The following is a 19,581-nucleotide window of genomic DNA, read 5'->3' on the forward strand; positions in this document are numbered from 1 at the left end:
CACACATTATGGCCCAACCCATCACTGTCCTCGGGAAAACCCATTGTATACTGCTGAATCAGAATACAGTCATACCTTGGGTTGAAGTAGCTTCAAGTTACCGTAAGTATTTTCGGGTCGCGCTCTGCGGTGACCCGGAAGTAACGGAGCATGTTACTTCCGGGTTTCACTGCTCGCGCATGCGCGGACGTTCAAATTGTCATGCGCATGCGCGGAAGTGATGAAACACGACCTGAGCATGCGCAGACGTGTAGTCGCATCTTACGTTTACTTCAGGATGTGAACGGGGCTCCGGAACGGATCCCGTTCATATCGAGAGGTACCACTGTAAAGGTTGATCTGCAGAAAACCCAGGTGACATTTGATTCAGTGGTAAACAGCAGGGGGGTTCCAGAGGGAAGTGGTGGGACAAAAGGTACCGTATTTTTCGCCCTATAGGACGCACTTTTCCCCCTCCAAAAATGAAGGGGAAATGTGTGTGCGTCCTATGGGGCGAATGCAGGCTTTCACTGAAGCCTGGGGAGCGAGGGGGGTCGGTGCACACCGACCCCTCTCGCTCTCCAGGCTTCAGGAAGCTATCCGCTAGCCATGGGAGACGCAGCTCTCCCACAGCTAGCGGAGAGCTTGTCGGCACCCAGAAGATTGGGGCGCGCTGAGCTCAGCACGCCCTAAGCTTCGGGCTTCGCGCAGTGCTCCGCTAGCCGTGGGAGAGCCGCGCGGCTCTCCCACGGCTAGCAGATAGCAGCCTGTTCTGGGGGCTGGGGTCGGGGAAAGCTCGGGCTTCCCCCACCCCAGCCCCGCACCTGGGAGGGAAATATTTTTTTTCCTCTTTATTTTCCCCCCAAGAAACTAGCTGCGTCCTATGGGCCGGTGCGTCCTATGGGTCGAAAAATACGGTAAACCTCTCGGTCCCGTTCCTGGAAATTATGGATGAGCCCTGAGAGGTGACATGATAGGAGTTTATAACATTTTAAGTGGGAAGAGAAGAGTTTTTCTTCCTTTTACTTAACGCTAGAACTCATGGACATTCAATGAAGCCAAACGTCGGGAGATTCAAGACAGATAAAAGAAAGGACTTAATCATACAGCACAGAACCTTTGGAACTCCCTCCCACAGGAGGCAGGCTTGGCCGCCAACTTGAATGGCTTCCAAAGTCAAATTCATGGTGCTAAAAGCTATCAGTGGCCACTAGTCATCCTGACTCTCTGCCTCTATGGCCAGAGGCAGCAAATGCTTATGAATACCAGTTCCTAGAAACGACAGCGAGAAAGAGAACTCTTGAACTCGGGTCCTGTTTGCAGGTTTCCCACAAGCGTCTGGTTAGTTACCATGAGAACAAGATGCTTGACTAGATGGACCAATGGCCTGATCCGGCAGGTTCTTCTTGGAAGGGCAGCGCTCTACTCCGACCGTGCCCAAGAGTGCAATATGAAGAATCATATGGAATTATAGTGTTGGAAGGGACCCAAGGGGTCATCTAGTCCAACCCTCTGCAATGAAGGAATCTCAGCTAAAGCATCCATGACAGATGGCCCTCCAACCTCTGCTTTAAAACCTTCAAAGAAGGAGAGTCCACCACCTCCCGAGGGAGACTGTTCCCTTGTTGAACAGCTCTTACTGCCAGAAAGTTCTTCCTGATGTTAAGTGAGAATCTCCTTCATTGTAACTTGAAGCCATCAATCTGAGTCAACAGAAACACCTTTGGGATAGGGTGGGAAATTGCAAAAAACACTTGCCAAAGCTAACTAGCTTTTCTCCGATGATTCTTTTTTCTTTTTCTTTAATAAATACATCATCTCCCGTAACAATCCTCCCGCATTGAGCGGGGAGCAAACAGAAACTTGCCCGTGGAAACCATAAATTACACAAGTCCTTCCCAACAACAGACCCCAAAGAGATGCAGCAGAGGGTGGGAATTTTACACCATATACAGGCTGGTCTGGGGGTGAGCCACGTAAGCCATACTGGAGACATGAAGCTGTCTGAAACAGTTGGATGGAGGCACAGCACTCTTGAATTTGTTGCAGTCCTATACAAGAGTTCCCAGCTGCGCTCCAAGACCTCACCCTGAGAAGGGGGCTAACAGCTTTACCTAGCATGACAGATGATGCCCCACACACCTCTCCATTGCAATTATAGCCTCGCTTGATAGCCACCTGCAGTCCCCAAGAGGCTTGCGGATCCCCAATCTCCTTTCGCGGATGCCAGTCCAAAATATATACGACAGCCAGGCTGGTGCCAGGGAGCAGAGAGCCAAGAGCGTGCCAGGCACTCAAAAGGATGGCTGCTCATTCTGTGGCAAGAGCAGAAGTCGCCCCCTCTCCTCTGTTGACTTAGGAAGCCAACACAACGTGGAGGGGTATGGGGAGGTCTTGCAAAGCGCCAGCTGCAAAATGCCCTGTTCTTCAGCTCTACCAGCACTTGGCAGTGCCCGCCGTGACATCTGGGCTCCCTGGTCCAGCCAGCCAGCTAGTATCTCCAGGAATCCTTAGCTTCATCTCGTGGCATCTCCTGAGTGTCATCTGGTGCTGCAAGGCAATGGGGGGGGGGGGAGGTTTTAAGTAAACAAGAGAGCAGGACCCAAAGCAAAGGAAGGCAATAGACTCTGCACCATCTTGTTGGTTGTAATCCTTGTAGCAGTCAAATACAACATTCCTTGTTTGCCTAGCGTTGACACAGACAGGGGGATGTTGATCCAGCCAGTTGAAGTTCCTGTTACACCTGGTCTGGAGCATCCTCTCCCTGCATGTGACCAGGTAGGTGTTGGTTTTTCTTTATCTTAAAGTGGTCAATGATGCTATGCAGGAACAGCGTTGGATAATTAAAGCTCACAGGTATATGTTTGCAGCTTGACCTACTTAGCTGTACACCTGTTTAATTAAAAGGGGAGTTTACTTTCTGCACTGGATGCAGGAAGGAATGTGATAGGATAATTGATTATTTGAAAACTGTATTTAAGTTGATTAAATGTTTTGTATGCTGCTGGTGAGGAGTGATGGGCTTGCAGCTTTTGACTGTCACGTTTTTGAAAACAAAAATAAGCAAAGATATTGCGGACAGTCTTGTATTTCTATGCTCCAGTTGCTGCGCATACTCTGTGTTGGCAAAGAAGTCCAACAGTAGGTGGGCATGACCCTTGCAGACCCCACAAAAAGGGCCAGTCACGTAGCCATCTTCCTCTCTTGATGCCTGTTTCCTGATGCTGTTTGCTGGCTCTCTGCCAGCAGCACATGGGATGAATCCCCTTATGGGGTGAATCCACACCTTCTTCTGTAACTACAAGCTAAAGCCTGCCTTCAGGGATCATACTGTGAACTGAACGTAAGTAAACCTCTTGTTACTGTTTAAGGAAGACTGTTGTGTTTTTATTTCTTTTTAAGAGGGGTCAAAAGGGGTCTTACCAGGAATAATCCAATCTGGGCGTGCCAGACTGGATTGCTTAACTAAAGAGATTCAAACGAATCTGCAAACTAGCTTCCTGCTGTATAGGGAGGGAATATGCTCTGCTAAATGGCTCACTAGCATGAGTAAGGAAGGATAATATTTAAGCAATATATCCTCTCCTACTATCCACAACATTCCCACACTTCTCTAGGTATAGTCTAGGTGAAAAGGCAGGCTTAACAAATCATGTGTGTGTGTGCAGGGGGAACTGGAAACACAGTCTTAGGGGCACACGTGTTGCTTAGTGGGAGCTGGAACTTGGAAACCTCCAAGTTGTGTTTTCAGCAGCAGATTCAGCTGAGGCCCCATGAAATCACTTGTCCTGCAGTTTGGAAAAGAAGGCTAGTCATTTGCAGTCTAACCCTCTTCTGTTGAGCAAGGCCTTCCACCTGACAGCTGTCCTCATCAGTTCATTATTATAGATAGCTCAGTGAGCAGAGCATGAGCCTATTAATCTCAGGGTCGTGGGTTTGATCCCCACATTGGACAAAAAATTCCTGCAGTGTAGGGTGGCTGGGTGTGGACCTCGTAGTCCCTTCCAGCTCTACAATTCTACAATTATTATCTCTACTTTTATAAAACAGAAAGGAACACACTAAAGCAGAGTAAAAGCTAGGAGCACATTCATACTGATAAAAAGGCAGGACTAAAATATTCTGCCCACTGAAGAAGTCCATAGATAATAATAATTATCATAATAACATTATATTTATATTACACAGAACTACACTCCTACTGACCGTGGCATTTGGAGCAGCAGCCGTCCTCCGTTTTCTCCCCTCCAGAGCAAGAGGCAGGAGAGCATTCTTGGCGCTGGCAGTGAGTCTCCCCAGACTGAAAAAGGAGAGGCATTTACACTACAGTCAAAACTTGGGGGTGGCATACCATTCAACATCCCGCTGATGATCAAATCCGGGACGCTCATGTTTTGATCCCCAGCTCTTGCTGGAGCCGACTGACTAGCGCGAGACAAAAAAGCACAACAACCCGAGTGTCTTTTGGTTCAGTGCTCTGGCGTGAGCCAGCTGACTCCCACCAGAGTACCGGATCAAAAAACAGGACATTCCGGGATCCAATCGGAAACAGGGATGGAGTCTGCAATTCCGGGATGTTTTGCTCAATTCGGGACAGTTGAGTGGTATGAGGAGGTCAGAGCAAGTCTACAGAAAGTGCACTGAATCCAGGCTCCCCAAATCCACCTTGACCTGGGGCCTGGGGTTGTCCTACCCCTGCAGCTCAACTCCCTCCTCCTCTGCCACCTTCTGCCCCTGACTCACCAGACACCAGCAGGTGATGCATTTCATCTCCCCAAAGGGGGGCACGGTGGGGTGCCAGCTCTCGTTGTGCATGTACCACTGCCGCCCAAACTTGCAGGCCCTGGGTCCATCCGCTTGCATCATGTCCGAGAGGGCAGAGGGACTCCGCTCTGGGGCTGCGGAAAGAACACAGAGAGAACATTTGGAAGGGCGAGGAAGATGCGGCCGTGAGCCCCAGAACACTCCCTGGTGGGAAAAAACATCCCGAAATGCCTAAATCATGAGGTCACCAAGAACAAAACGCACACAGAATTCAAAGGAAAGATTTAGGCTTCCTTCCCAATACTGACTTGGTCGACTCCCATGACAGGGGCGTTTAAGGACACACCTATGACTGGTTTAAAAGGTCTCAGAGGCAGAGGAGTCTATGTCTGGGCTGAACCACTTCAGATACTGTAAGCTTCCCCCGCTGCAAAAACCAAATATACCTTCTAGCACGTCCTTCTCCCTGGCATGCTAGTTTCAGTGACCCTAAGTGCAGTGATGCTTCTTTGTGTGTGTATAGAGGAATATTCATTTGTGTGAGCCGCCCACTGCCATCCGAAGTGGCACAGTCCAGGCACAGCTCTGCTCCATCAAGGAAAATAGAACAATTTAATTTATGTTTATTTCATTAAATTATATCCCAGCCTTCCTCGCAAAGGAGCCCAGGGCAGTGAACACGCCAGTGATACAGCACAATAAAATAAAATTAAAAACACATTTAAGACGGTTAAATTAAATTAAAAGGATCTAAAAAAAAATCAAGAACAATGAACAGTAGAACATTTTTTAAAAAATTGAAAAACACAAATGCAGCCAAATCTTGCCTCCGAATAGACCCACTGAAACTGAAAAGTTTCCAGCAGTATGATGAAGGCGCCTGCTTGCTGTCACTAGGCAGGGAGTTCCAGAGCACGCTAAATGAGTGACTCATCGCAAAGGCAGGCAGGAGGACTGCTGTTGCTGGCAGCTGCTTTTTCAGGCTTCTGTGGTCTTGCTTGCAACTTCAGCAAATAGCTGAGTTTCTGAGCTGTCATGGCAGAGGCAGAAGCTCAGCGACTGAATAGGGGGACCAGCAAGCTGTCGTTTGTTGGACCAATGTCTTATCTTGCACTTAGCTATGCACCAATGACTCTTATTGTAACCTGCCCCTTGCCTCTATGGCGATTGGATTTGTGCCCTTGGCAGAAACTGAGCTGGGAGTTGGAGTCCTGCAATATCTGCAGGGCCACCTCTTCTTTCCTGCTGGGAAAAAGCACTGGGGCAGTCGCTTCCTTTATCCCACCCCATGTGAACAACCAGAGTTGTGGCAGCAAAAGGACTTGTGGCTGGTGGAGTACTGCTTGGTTCCGCTTGCTGTCCCAGAATGCTTGGCTCACCTGGGCATTGCTTGCAGCAGTCCGATGGGTTGGCCCGAATGGGGTTGCTGCAGGTCAGGTGAGGGCACTGGACCTTCTCGCAGTGAACTTCCCCCGTGGCTCCCTGAGCAAAGAGTGTGGGCAGGTTACAGACTGTGAGCCTTAGGGTCATAGCACCATGCGCAAACCAACCTTAAGGTATACACATGCACACATGTGCATGCGTACACAAAGTACGTTTCCGAGCACAATCCCAGTATGTTTCCAAGCACAATTCAAAGTGTTGGTGCTGACCTTTAAATCCCTAAACAGCCTTGGCCCAGTATACCTGAAGGAGCGGCTCCACCCCCATCATTCTGCCCGGACACTGAGGTCCAACTCCAAGGGCCTTCTGGCAGTTCCCTCACTGCGAGAAGTGAGGTTACGTGGAACCAGGCAGAGGGCCTTCTCAGTAATAGCACCTGCCCTGTAGAACACCCTCCCATCAGATGTCAAGGAAATAAAAAGCTATCTGACTTTTAGAAGACATCTGAAGGCAGTCCTGCTTAGGGAAGTTTTTAATGTTTGATGTTTTATTGTGTTTTTAATATTCTGTTGGGAGCCGCCCAGAGTGGCTGGGGAAACCCAGCCAGATGGACAGGGTATAAATAAAAAAACATTATTGTTATTATAAAGACAGATTTAGAAAAGGACAACCAGAATGATCAAGGGGCTGGAAAGGCACCCCTATGAAGAAGGTCTGTGGTGCTTGGGACTTTTAAAGAAAATGACTAGTAAAGAAGTTTATAAAATTATACATGGCATAGCGAAAACGAACAAAGAAAAGTTTTTCTTTCTCCTTCTCTCAAAACACTACTACGGAAGTGAGAGCCATAGTTTAACCGCACTACATGAAAAAATATTTTATCCACCCAGAATTCAGCTTCGTTTGGATGTCCATGAGTCAGTGATGGCCACCAAGCTTTAAAAGAAGCCCACAGACCAGCTTCTTGTTTACCCCAGCATAAACAAAGCATTTGAGAAGCAAAGGAGAGGAGGAGGAGGAGAGTTTTCTTTGGTTGTGAGCTTTGGCTTCCTCTGAACGCTTCTCTCAAGGGCCTGGCTGACGAGCCCACCTTGCAGGTGCAGATGGCGCATTTAATGAGGCCGAAGGGAGGGACCACGGGGTGCCAGTGGGTGCCTGCTCCTCGCCACGTCTTGTCGCCCTCAAAGTAACAGCCTGCAGTGGGAGAAGAAAGGTCAGAGTGCATCTCCCCAGTCTTGAAAGGGGCATGTGCATTGCTCTTCGAGCTGAAGGACACGTTGTACTGAACAGGGATGCTCTAAGAGGGTGGATTATGGAGACTTGTTTACTGAGCATTCCTTACAATCGGTTCGCAAGGAGATGATGTGGCTTTTTCATGAGAATTCATTCCATGCCGATTTGGGGTGAGATCCCACCCAAAATTGCACAAGATCTTGCACAGTCCGCAAGATCTCACATGATTTCGGGCTAGATCTCACCCAAAATGGACATGACCTGGCTCAAAATTGGCACTGATGCAGCTTCTCCACCACTGGTGCATTACAGAATTATAGAGTTGTGGATTTGGAAGGGACCACAAGGGTCATCTAGTCCAACCCCCTGCAATGCAGGAATATTTCGCCCAACATGGGACTTGAACCCGTGACCCTGAGATTAAGAGGCTCATGCTCTAACCGACTGAGCTATGTCAGAGCACTGTGCTGCTGGGGGTGGGGGTGGGAGGTCTTCTGCCACTTGAGGAAGTGGCCTCACCCTGCCTAATGGCTGGTTCGGTTCTGGCAGAAAACCGGTAGCCTAAGTAGGAGTTGGCGCCACAGCTAATGTCAGGCAGAGCCAACGCCTTCTAGTTTTGTCTCCATCCTCCTCCTCAAGCTGAGTTGCTGAGACTAAGGAGGATAGTCAAGAACTCCCCCCGCCCCCTGGGACTGGCTGTAAGAAAGAAGGTAGGGAATATGGGGCTGGCTCAGGGCAGGCTATGGTTGGAGGGGCAGTGCCCCACTCTCCCTAGTGGACCAGCCGTCCCCACTGACGCAACGCCTCACTTGGATCTCTCATTCTCTGTGGATAGCCAGGTTTGCCGGCTATCAGGTTTGCAGCAGTGACAGACGGTGGTCTTTCAAATTTCAGTGGCACCTTGTGCGACGACAAAATCTGGCACCCCCTCTGCCTCTTGCCTTCCATTCTGCTCAATTCACTAAGTCTGTAGTTCCTAATTAGCTAAGTATTGTGGATCCCCATTTTTCAAAAGCCAAGCCATGGACTCCCTGCTTTTGGAGATTCCGATACCTCTATGGTAGTTATTGCTATGTGAATGGGGCCACAGACCCCCTAGGTGGGTCTCACAGACCCTCTGGGGTCCACGGATCTCCAACTGGGAGCCACTGCTGGCTAGTTGTGACACTGTGGCACCCCTAGGCCTGGCGCCCAGGGTGGTGGAACTGGTCATTCTGCCTTAAATCCACCTCTGCTTGCAGAAAATCTCCTCCTCCCTTCCCCTTACCTTCGCTGCTGTCTTGGGCTCGCTCAGCAGCTCTTGGTCCTCCTGGAGTTTCCTTCTCCTCTGTTCAGGAAGATATGATGAGAGACATGAAGACATGAAAGGTTCATGGGGAACAGATAGGGGCAGGGGCAGCAACGGTCGCTGTGTCTGGAACTGCTAAGTCCTCTTACCACAGGAGTGAGAAACCTGTGGCAATCTAGGCCAGGAGTGGAGGACAAATGAATGTAAGTTATATAAAGGAAACCTTAGATAGTTACTTGAATAGTGGAACCGAGGCAAATAACTTAGGATTTGGCAGAAACTGAACTGCAGTGGAATGGAAACAGTGCTGACTGATGAATATGTCAGAATGGAAACTGCTGCCTTTTTACATACCTAATCCAGGAGTAAGACTTCAGTCTTGTTCTGCATCATGCTCCCTGCATCTGGATCCCTCTAGATATTTGCAACGTATAAGACTAAGAACCCCCCCCCCAACTCCCTTTTCCTTTTGCAACTTTCTAACCTGGCCCCGCTCAACCCCATGTTACCTTCACACACAGGACAGCAGCGATCTCTCAGGTGCACCAGCCGGGAGCAGTTGAGCGTCGGGCACAGGACAGGGTCACAGATAACAGTGCGCTTCTATGGTGCAGGGGAGGGGAGGGGAGGCAACAAGAAGAGAAGAGTCATTCCACCTCAGAAGCCTGACTTGAACAGCAGCGGGCAGAGAAAGGAAGGTGTCAAATCCCATTCACACAGCTCTGGAGAATCTGCTTCTTTCCAACCCGGGTTCTGATCCTGCATGCCCACCCTTACACCCTTACCTTCTTAGAAGTGATACACTTTGAGGAGCAGCTGTGATTCTGCACCCCTCCCCCCGACGCTATTCAGACAACGGCAGCTCTGATTGAGCATGCAGGTGTTAGCATTAATCTCCTTTCGCAAAGGAGCAACGGTCCGGAGAAGGACCATCGTAGCTCAGTAGAAAGTCCAGTCCTTGACATATCCAGATGTTGCTGAAATATAACTCCCATCAGGGGCTGGTGTGTCCTGATTCACCACTGAATTGAAACAGGAAGTGCCAGTCTGGCCTTCCATTGTGACGTCCGTCGAAGCATCCCTTCCCTAGGCTGCATTGTGGTGGCATGAAGTATTGGCAATGCCAGCAGGTTCCGGTGAGATCTCGCGAAATCTTCCCAGAAATCAGTGCCAATGCCGGCACTGCAGGTGTGAGGACAGGTGGGGCACCCATGAGGGTGCTGCCTGAGGTGGCTGCTTCTCCCACCTTACGGGAAGGCTGGCCCTGACCCCAATCACCCCTCACACTTGGCCATTCAGGCTGGGGCTGATGTTAGGATATAGTTCCGTTCCACCATTAGAACAGGCATGTGGAGTTGTTGTATGTCACATGTCTGTTTACTTCCAGCACAGTCTGCTGGGAACTTCCATGGTATATAGCTTTTGCCTTTGCTGTTTTGCTTGGACACGAAGGGAAGCAGACATGTTTTTCCTTTGTTCTAATGCTGAATAAATGCTTGTAAATATGCTTACATATGCCTGTCTGCCACTTCTGTTGCAAAGAGTTCTTCTCTCTGCTGGCTTGCGTTCTCAGTCTCTAAAGGTCTCTGAGGCTTGAGTTGCAGTTTTGATGCTGTTCTGAGAACCAGAGTTCGCCCAGCTGCTGGCCGGTGGGCTGGCGCCGGCTGGGGGTCTGCCAGACACCCCCGTCTCCCTGGACACATCCCAACAGGCTGGCCCTGACCCCAATCACCCCTCACACTTGGCCATTCAGGCTGGGGCTGATGAAAATCACAGAATCATAGAATTGTAGAGTTAGAAAGTCCAACCCCCTGCAATGCAGGAATCTCAGCTAAAGCATCCATGGCAAATGGAGTCCAACTACCTCTGGGGAGCTCCAAGTTGGCAACGGCTGCTGTAGTGGGATTTTGGTGAGCACAGACAGCTTCCTGTTTGTACAAAACTTGCACCCTAGTTATTATTATTTTTTGGGTGCTTACGGTCTTCTGGGAGGTGGCCCCGCCTTTCCGCTCACCTGGCAGCTGCATACGGAGCATTTCTTGTCATACTCTGGGGCCCAGCGGGAGCCATGGGGCCGGTGCTGCCCTTCAAAGTAGCAGGAGCTGGGGTCTTTCTTCAGCTCTTCGGGGTCCCTGGGGTTTGGGTCCCCTGGAAGCTCATCCTCAGGGTCCTCTGGAGCCAGCCGGATGCCGCCCGACTCGCAGCGGTTGGGAATGCGCACCTAAGGGAACAGCGGCTATCAGAGATGGCGCACCAGATTCGGAAACGGATAGCAGTGCGGTCAACATTATGCAAATTATTTATTTACATTCCACTGCTTCCCCCAGAACCGGGACTCAAGGTGGCTCACAAGAATCAATACAAACGCAAACAAAACACACATAACTCATACAAACACAGGCATAGCCAAGAAGAAACGACAGTTTCCAGGATTCTTTGGGGGAACGCAAGTGTTTTAAACGTATGGTGTGGTTCCACAGTAGTTTTAAATCGGGTTTAGTAGTTATCTGCGAAGGTCACTGACTTAAAAAAAAAAAAAGTACAGCCAACTCAGCATTAACTGCACATTTAAAAATGAAATTTAAAATGTAGGCAGCCCCATTGAAGTATGAGAGGAGTTTCAAGATCGTTGACTGAAATTAGCATCTGATTAGCAGAATGTTGTGCTTGGCATTAGGACAACAGGCTCACTCTGACATGGTGAGGAGAGAAGGCACGGCAACTTCTGTTTCCAAATAGATCTGGATGCACTCTTGCATGCCACGCTAATGAACTCTCTCCCCACTGCAATTTTTGCGTCCATCCCATAAATGCAAAGCAGCCACCCTTGGATCCAAGCCCAGTTGACCTGCCTTGTTGACACGTGCAGAAGATGCACTGCAAAACCCCTGCAGGGCAGGTGACCCTCAACACATTTCCACCCGGGAAGAAGCCCCAGCGAGGCTCAGAAGGCAATTGGAGGGAAGTACATGTTCCTGAGGCCAAAACAGCCAGCAGGCTCCCAGCCAAGCATGGCTTCTGGGACTCCATCATCAATGCTGGCCACCGGCCCAGAAGAGGCAAGCTGAGGCAGACGAGAGTCTGTCAAACATCTCCCTAACCAATTTCCCCGGTGAAGGCATCAGGGGAGTTAGCACTGAAAAACGGCTGGCAAGTAGCTGCAGGTCAGTTCAGCCCTGCCTTCACGCCACAGTGAGGGGAAGCGATGGTGGCAAGGTCTTCCTGGCAATGCAGCTGACGTCACCACCAGGGTCACACAACAAATGTAAAACTGGGTTGAGACCTGTTTACATTTTCATGCGCGGTAACAGGAGTACTTGCACACCGGGTTTCAGCAAGATCAACATTCTCCATCATTTCACCGCCAGGTCAAGAAAAGCTTCACCTGCTGAATTTCTGCCTGCCACGCTGGAGTTGAAAGCAGCAAGCCTCTTTCAGATAAGAAACCCTGCAGCGAGCAGTTGCTAAGAATGCAAAAATCCTTATGTTAAGTGTCAAATTTAAGATCTTGGCAAGCATCAGGGTCTGGCACCTGGCCACGCTTCTAAATTTCTCCACCAGCTAAGGGACAGAGAATAATTTTGGAAACTCTCTCTCTGTGTGACCTCAGCCACTGTCAGTTTAGAAGGCCTTCTGCAGCTCTGGTCTTTCAAACCATTATCCAAAATGTCCTTGGGAGGGAGGGAGAGTTTCAAGAATCTATCCTGGCAAGGAATATCCGCAAATTCAGCTCGGCCTCAAGTGGATCAGGTCAGGCAGATGATCTTCTACTTTATTTATAGCGCTACACATAGATAAGAAAGGTTTGGCTGGCGCCATTTTGTGACAGGATCGGCCAGCCCCACCCTGCTGCTACAACTTCACAAAAATGCGAATATCTGCTCTCACTCTGCCGCGGGAGAAAAAAATTACATGGGCAGTTGCCATCTTTGGAGAAAGCAGGGGACAGTTTGTAAAAACCGAAATGAGAAACAATAACCTGCTCTGCCTCAAGATGCCGCTGAATTTGTCTAAAAGGGCCGATTTCTAGTTCCTGAGGTATTTCAAGTTTCAGAACTAAAAGCACTTTGACAAGGTTTTCAGGGGCGCTCCTCACACCTCTATGTACCTACCTGAAGAAAAACCTGAGGCAATTTGGAGGTTCCTGGTAGGGACAAACCTCTGAGCAATTTTTGTGGAGAGTTAAAGGACTCTGGGGATAGTTCACAGCTCTCCAGGTGATATGTTTGAGGGTGGAAGAGGGGCAGCCATGTTTGCCATTCAAGGGTACAGACTTATTCATATACAAAGGAACGGTCGGCTCTTTAAAAATTATTGTTGTTGCTGCCAAATGGTATTTATTAGTTTTTCAATTTAACAAATCAATGCCAAATTATATCAAATGTAATACCAATTTCCCATTAAAATTATTATTACTGACAGCAAGAGTGAGAGAAGCCAAACCCTCCCTCTTCCTGTCCCCCTTTTTTTACCTCAGCTTGGCTCTGATACTGGAAAGGAGCCAAGCTGAGGAGAAAACTGTCTGCAGCGATGGAGTCTGGGGAGAGGTTTGGGCCTGAGGTTTTAACCACTACAAACACTGAACAGTTGTACAAAGGTCAGCATACGAGGAAAGATGAGAGTATTTTGTTCTGCTAGAGTATTTTTGCAGTGCATTCTAAATGTGCAAAATGATCCGCATACATAATCTCAGCAATCCTTGCAGCGCCCCAGTGATATTATCAACTTATTGCGCATGTGGCAACTTGAGGATGCAAAAACAGTTGGAACGCTTCTGTGTACCTGCAATGGCTACTTTGTAATGGGCAGTGAGACTCAGGCCTCCCTGGAAATGAGACCATTTGATTTTGAAAGCTTCTCTAATTCCAAATGTTGTTGGAGGCTGCTTGTGAGGCAGAACTTAGCAGAGCAGAAAAAGCACTCCTCACATGCTCAAAGGCTTGCATGAATCCTGAAAAAGCAGAGCCTACAGGCAGATGCATTGAAAAGTGTGTGATTTAATGGGTAGTTGTGGAGCCACTGCACAAGAAGATCAGGATGAATTCAGGATGGAGGCTTATTATTGTGTAACCTCCCTGCAAAAGAAAAACAGAGCAACTCTGCAGTAAAGGGAGGACATAGTTTAACCTCTGCATAAGCTTTGTGCAAGCAAACCAGGATAAATGCTCAAGAAGCAGGTTGTCTGGAGGAACCCAAGGAAATCCAGAGGGAAACAGCAGAGTGACCACGACTGACCTTGCCCCGCATCTCCCCTCGTGGGTTCGCTTTAGTGCTGACTTGCAGGAAGGCTGTGCCCTGAGCCAAGTGGCGGAGGAGCTCCTCATCCAGGTCTTTCACTACTCCTTGAGCCTGGGTGAGAAGGAGAACCCCATCAGGCAAAGGCATCGGTCCCAATCCTAGTCTCTTAGGCCCCTTCTTGCCACTCCCCTTGGGCTAGTTTTGTGTCCACACCCAGGCAGGCAAACTCTAGCCTCTGTCACTGGCCAGGCAGCTAAGGGCCTTTGGGAGACTGCACCCTTTGCCATAGCTGACAACCTTCCCTTTTTTTGCAGAAAATTCCCTTATTCCACCGCCATTTCCCGCTGCTCTCCCGGATTGTTAGATATCCCGTAGACCGTCCCTGGGACAGGTGAGGCTGCTGATCCCTTATTTTCAAATCTGAAAGTTGACAGCTATGCCCTTTGCCTCCCAAGAAGAATATCACGGCATGCAGAAAAGGGAAGAGGCCAAACTAGCCCAGGCAACATCTTTGGAAGAAGAAAAGGCTTAGGAGCCACTCTGTACAAATCAGGAGTGGAGTCCCTAAGACGGTTGGATGGTGCCTTGCATGCCTCTTTCTGGCAACTCCTGCAGCCTGATGCCAAATGTCTTGCTCTGCTTTCCTTTGGACCACATCAGCAAGGCCAAGGAGGGGGTCTTGTCGCCTGGGCAGCCCAGGACCTCCAGACACACTGCCAAGGCTTGCACCCCAGGGAGCTCGCTTCTGTGCTGCTACTGCAGCATACCTGGAGGTGCCAGGGACTGAGCTTGGGGGCTTCTGCATGCAATGCAGATGCTCCACCCCTGAGCGACCGCCCTTCCCCTTACCTCTGTGCCATAGAAGCCCCTCAGCAGTCGCTTGTGCTCCCGCAGACTGCTCTCCCGGAGCTCTCCCAGCTCTGCAAAGCCGTGGAGGTGAGCGCTGACGGTGCCGTCGTCCGCCTTGCCAAGGCCAGCAACTATGATCTCGTAGTGCAGGTGGCAGTGGTCGTCCAGGGATACCCAGGCATGCCCAGCAGATCCAGTGCGCACAGGAGGGGACACAAATTGGCCGGCCAGTGGGACAGGAAGCTCTGTAGCACAAAAGCCAAGGGTTATATGCTCAGGGGCTGGTCCACTGCCACATGACAAATGCATCTTAATAGGCTTCTTGGTTTTTAAGGCATCACAAGCCTCTTGTGTCATCTTGGGCTTTAGAGGAATTTTTCAAAATCTGAGTTTGGCAAGATAATGTCCGCAAAGAGACTAAAACCAATTGGCTGAGTCAGGGTGATGCCGCGGAATGTTAACAAAACTCAACATTCCAATGGAGGGCCGGAGAGGTGCAGAGTAGTCAGAAAGTCTGCAGTCCAATTTGTGCGAGGAAAGGAGGAATCAGCAGTTTGGCTGGGATTCAAACCTCACACAGAACCCAAAGCAGGAGACAGCCGTGTTAAGAAGGATGGTTGACGAGACAGGGCTGAATAGGCATTCTGGTGAAAAGCAGGAATTTGAGGGGGGGAGTGGTGAAGGCATGTTCTGGGGGGCGGGGATGGAAAGGGAGAAGCCAAGAACAAACTGAGCCTGGTCCTAAGCCCAGGGGGGAATGTGAGTTGTTGGGAGGTGGGTGGAAGTGGGCAGGCAAAGGCTGGGGACTGTGAGTCAGGGAGCAAAGTCTTGATTCTGACAGGGCTGCTTTACCTTTTACAGTTGCATGGAAGGGGGACTCTGCCATCTGTGGCACCTACTGTCACTGCCACATTGTCACCTGGCAACACTAAGGTGGGCAACAAAGCCAAGGCATGGGGGTGTTGGAGGGCAGGAGGACACGAGAGCTGTAGCTCACACTTAACATACTATTTGTCTGGCCACAGATCAAACAATTCTTCCCCTCTAAACTGAATTTTCCAAACCTGAAAATTCAGCATGTTTGGACCCCAAACTTGGTTGGGCTTTGAATTCATGCAGAACATTTAAGCCAACAGTGGACAGTGCTTGCCTGCTCTTTCTATGGAGGGGTTCCCAGACTGTGGTCCATGGACCACCAGTGATCTGCAAGCTTCATTCAGGTGGTCTTCCTAATGTATAGTAGGAGCCATTGGTTGCTTGCTCCATCTTTCAAGTGACAGCCCTTCAGATAGTTGAAGATGTCCTCTTCTCTAGTCTAAACACACCCAACTGCCTCAACCATTCCTTATAAGGCTTGGTTTCCAGACCCTGCGTTCCTCCAGATATTGAACTCCAGTCTTTGGCACCTACCACCATCCTTGCCTTCTCTTGGTCTGGTCACAGCCTTCTGCCTAACGTAAGAACTAAAAGGCAGAGATTCTGTTGTTCTAGCCCAACTAGCCAGCAGGCCTGATGGGCAGCTCAGCTCCTCTCTCTCATACACACACACACTCCACACAATGGTACCTTCGTGCCGTGCTGGCAGTCCACTGTACAGGAGGCTGCTGATCTGCCCACGCAGCTCCCCTTCTTCAAAATCCCTGGTGGCCACATTCAGGAAGAGTTCGTTCTGCAGCAACATGTGGGCGTCACGCCCATTTGCTTGCTCCCAGGTCCCACTGGCCTGAACAAAGGTGCATGGTTCAAGAGGAAATAAAAAAAACACACACAGACACACAGAATGGTGAAACATGGTCAATCATGACCCGTGCACAGAATTTGACATTTGCTCCAATTTGGAATATATATTTTACATCTGAAGTCACTAATGATGGCAAACACATTATACCCAATTCAATTTACTATATAGCCAAAGGCCTTCACAATAAGCAACTAAGGGCAGAAAGCTAACACATACAGTCGTACCATGGAAGTTGAACAGAATCCATTCCAGAAGTCCGTTCAACTTCCAAAATGTTCGGAAATCAAAGCGCGGCTTCTGATTGGCTTCAGTAAGCTCCTGCAGCCAATCGGAAGCCACGGAAGCCCCGTCGGAAGTTCGGCTTCCAAAAATAGTTTACAAACCGGAAAAGTCACTTCTGGGGTTGCAATGTTCGGGAGCCAAAATGTTCGGGAACTAGGCTGTTTGACTTCCAAGGTTCGACTGTAGTGGAAAGTGGCTCAACCACCCATTTCTCTAGAGCAGTGGCTCCTAAGCTTTTTTGGACCACTGTCCTCTTGGTTCCACAAACCCTTCCCCAGTGCCCCCTGCCCTATTGAAAGCATTATTCAGAATTGCACGACCCACGAAGGAAGATAATAATTCAAGAAAATTCAAAGCAGGAACAATTAATTGCAAATTTGTTCAAAATCCAGATAGAATCATAGTATTGTATTGTAGAGTTGGAGGGACCACGAGGGTCATCCAGTCCAACCCCCTGCAATGCAGGAATCTTCTGTCCAACGTGGAGCTCGAACCCGCGACTCTGAGATCAAGAGTCTCCTGCTCTGCCGATGCAGCGATACCAGCTCTTTAGTTGGATTAATTCCAACTAAATCCAGTGATGCGAGCTTTTCATGGCCAGCCCCCTCTGCCACCCCCTTAGTGCCCCCAGGGAATCCCACTGCCTGCTAGATGGTGGCACCACCCAGTTTGAGAACCACCGCTCTAGAACCTCCTGCGTCTCTCTCTGATCCACGCAAACACTCACCATTCCGTCCTCGTAGCTGGGTGTCATGTCGTAGACGATATTGCGCTTATTCCTTCTGCGAGGTTTGGTCTCTAGCGTGACGCCAATCACTTCGCTTCTTGTTCCTGCCACCTGGACCTGTGGGAGGAGAGCACAGCCCAGAAGAAGCGACTAGATCTTTGCGGGAGACTTAGAACCATAGAATTGAAGAGTCCAATTCCATACAATGCAGGAAAACGTAAGATGGTCTGGACTGCAACTTGCTAGACTGGTCCAGAAAGTGCTACACTAACCATCAGCAAGTTGCCAAGTTCAAATCAAGGTGTTAGTACTAGTGTACAAAGCCCTGAATGTCTTGGGACCCAAATACCTCAAAGAGTGCCACCCCCAATATTAACCATCTACGAATGGCAGCAGAGGCCCTGTTGGTAGTGCTGTCCCTGCTGCTGCCCAGTTGGTGACGGCAGGTCCTTCTCGGTGGTGGCTCCCTACCGCCCTCATTATTAACATTCACGAGGCATCTACAAACATTCCTGCTCACCCAGGCATTGGTTGGCTGAAATACACCATTGATGGCAACCTTGAAATCATTAGCTGCGGGGGTATGTGACTGTTTAGATCAGAGATTCACAAACTTTTTTCCCTGGGCCAGACTTTCAGAATAATAATTTGCTTGCGCCACACTGGTTTTTTTATTGGTAAGAAATACATTGGAAAACAAAAAGAAACAAGTCCTAGCAGTGCTTGATTTATAACACAGAGCACAACTGCTTTATAATATGATCTAGGGCCGTCCAGAAAGTATAAAACAACGCAGCTACAGAAGAACATGAATCATTCCCAAAATATAAACAAGCCTCTTACATATGTACCTTAAGTATGTACACTAACTCAGCGAGAGGTGTGAAATGTTTCAATGTTTATCTGATTGTCCTTGAATCTTCCCCGCCACACTTGTCATCCTCTCCTGCCACAGCAATGTGGCCTGCCACACCCTTTTAAATTGTTTTCAGATGTTCCTAATGGGTTTGTTTTTTTTAATTGCAGTGGTTTTCCGCTTTTTGGGAGGGACAGCAGGGCAGAAATTTAATAAAGAAAGAAATAAGCCATAGCCTAAGAAGACCCCATCAGTGCCTGGAAGGAGGAGAAACATGGGGAGCTGTGATGCCACAAGACACTTCTCTTTCAAGGCTTGGAAGAATGAGTCTCAGGGGGCTTGTAATGTTGGCTTCAAATAAACGGCAAGCATTAACATCATCTTGCGGCTTGGATTCTAATCCAAACTGTAAAAGAATTCCCCCTCCTGCGCCTTCTTTCCCAGCCAAGGCAGCTCAAACTCTGCTCCCTCCCTCCTTTTCCTTCCCCCACCCATACTCCTGAAGCTCACACCCCGGCCCTTCTCCCTCCCACCACTCTTATTAGCCTGGGGATTTATAACGTTTGCATCAAAGGCGAGATGAGCAGGAGGACACCCAAACTGTTTTGACGCTCCGATTTTAATCCAAGATGGGTTACTAGAATGGCAAGGCTGGGCAAGAAGGGAGAGGAGAAGGAGAGGAATTCTCCCTCCCCAACACAAACAAAAAGTTTCTAGGAAATGTGATTTTTTTGAAAAGGAGCACATTGTTGGGGTGGGGGGAAGCAGGGAGAGGGAGAGTTTGGGGGCTCACAGATTTGTGGAAAGGAGACAAGACTCTCCCACCAGACCTGCAAAACCCAATGATTCAAACTTGGGAGAAAGGCAATGACAAACCTAGACAGCATCTTAAAAAGCAGAGATATCACCTTGCCAACAAAGGTCTGTATAGTTAAAGCTATGGTTTTCCCAGCAGTGATGTATAGAAGTGAGAGCTGGACCATAAAGAAGGCTGATCGCTGAAGAATTGATGCTTTTGAATTATGGTGCTGGAGGAGACTCTTGAGAGTCCCATGGACTGCAAGAAGATCAAACACATCCATTCTTAAGGAAATTAGCCCTGAGTGCTCACTGGAAGGACAGATCCTGAAGCTGAGGCTCCAATACTTTGGCCACCTCATGAGAAGAGAAGACTCCCTGGAAAAGACCCTGATGTTGGGAAAGATGGAGGGCACAAGGAGAAGGGGACGACAGAGGACGAG

The 19,581-nt window shown here is 49.1% G+C and overlaps 1 protein-coding gene across 1 annotated transcript in view; it reads right to left on the reverse strand.

Moving 5' to 3' along the window:
* Positions 1–945: 945 nt before the first annotated feature.
* The window catches only part of CHRD (chordin), a 45,291-nt gene continuing 26,655 nt past the window's right edge, over positions 946–19,581 (reverse strand). The window contains exons 12-23 of the mRNA XM_083442015.1: positions 17,485–17,601; positions 16,301–16,457; positions 14,735–14,979; positions 13,883–13,996; positions 10,662–10,868; positions 9,157–9,250; positions 8,627–8,686; positions 7,217–7,320; positions 6,123–6,225; positions 4,723–4,877; positions 4,186–4,279; positions 946–2,529 (exon numbers count right to left, since the gene is read on the reverse strand). Of these exons, the coding sequence (XP_083298141.1) occupies positions 2,471–2,529; positions 4,186–4,279; positions 4,723–4,877; positions 6,123–6,225; positions 7,217–7,320; positions 8,627–8,686; positions 9,157–9,250; positions 10,662–10,868; positions 13,883–13,996; positions 14,735–14,979; positions 16,301–16,457; positions 17,485–17,601 (1,509 nt within the window). The 3' untranslated portion in view covers positions 946–2,470. The remainder of the gene's footprint in view (positions 2,530–4,185; positions 4,280–4,722; positions 4,878–6,122; positions 6,226–7,216; positions 7,321–8,626; positions 8,687–9,156; positions 9,251–10,661; positions 10,869–13,882; positions 13,997–14,734; positions 14,980–16,300; positions 16,458–17,484; positions 17,602–19,581) is intronic.

Source organism: Podarcis tiliguerta (assembly GCF_965153285.1).
Source record: "Podarcis tiliguerta genome assembly, chromosome: 5".
In the NCBI taxonomy this organism is placed as follows: Eukaryota; Metazoa; Chordata; class Lepidosauria; order Squamata; family Lacertidae; genus Podarcis; species Podarcis tiliguerta.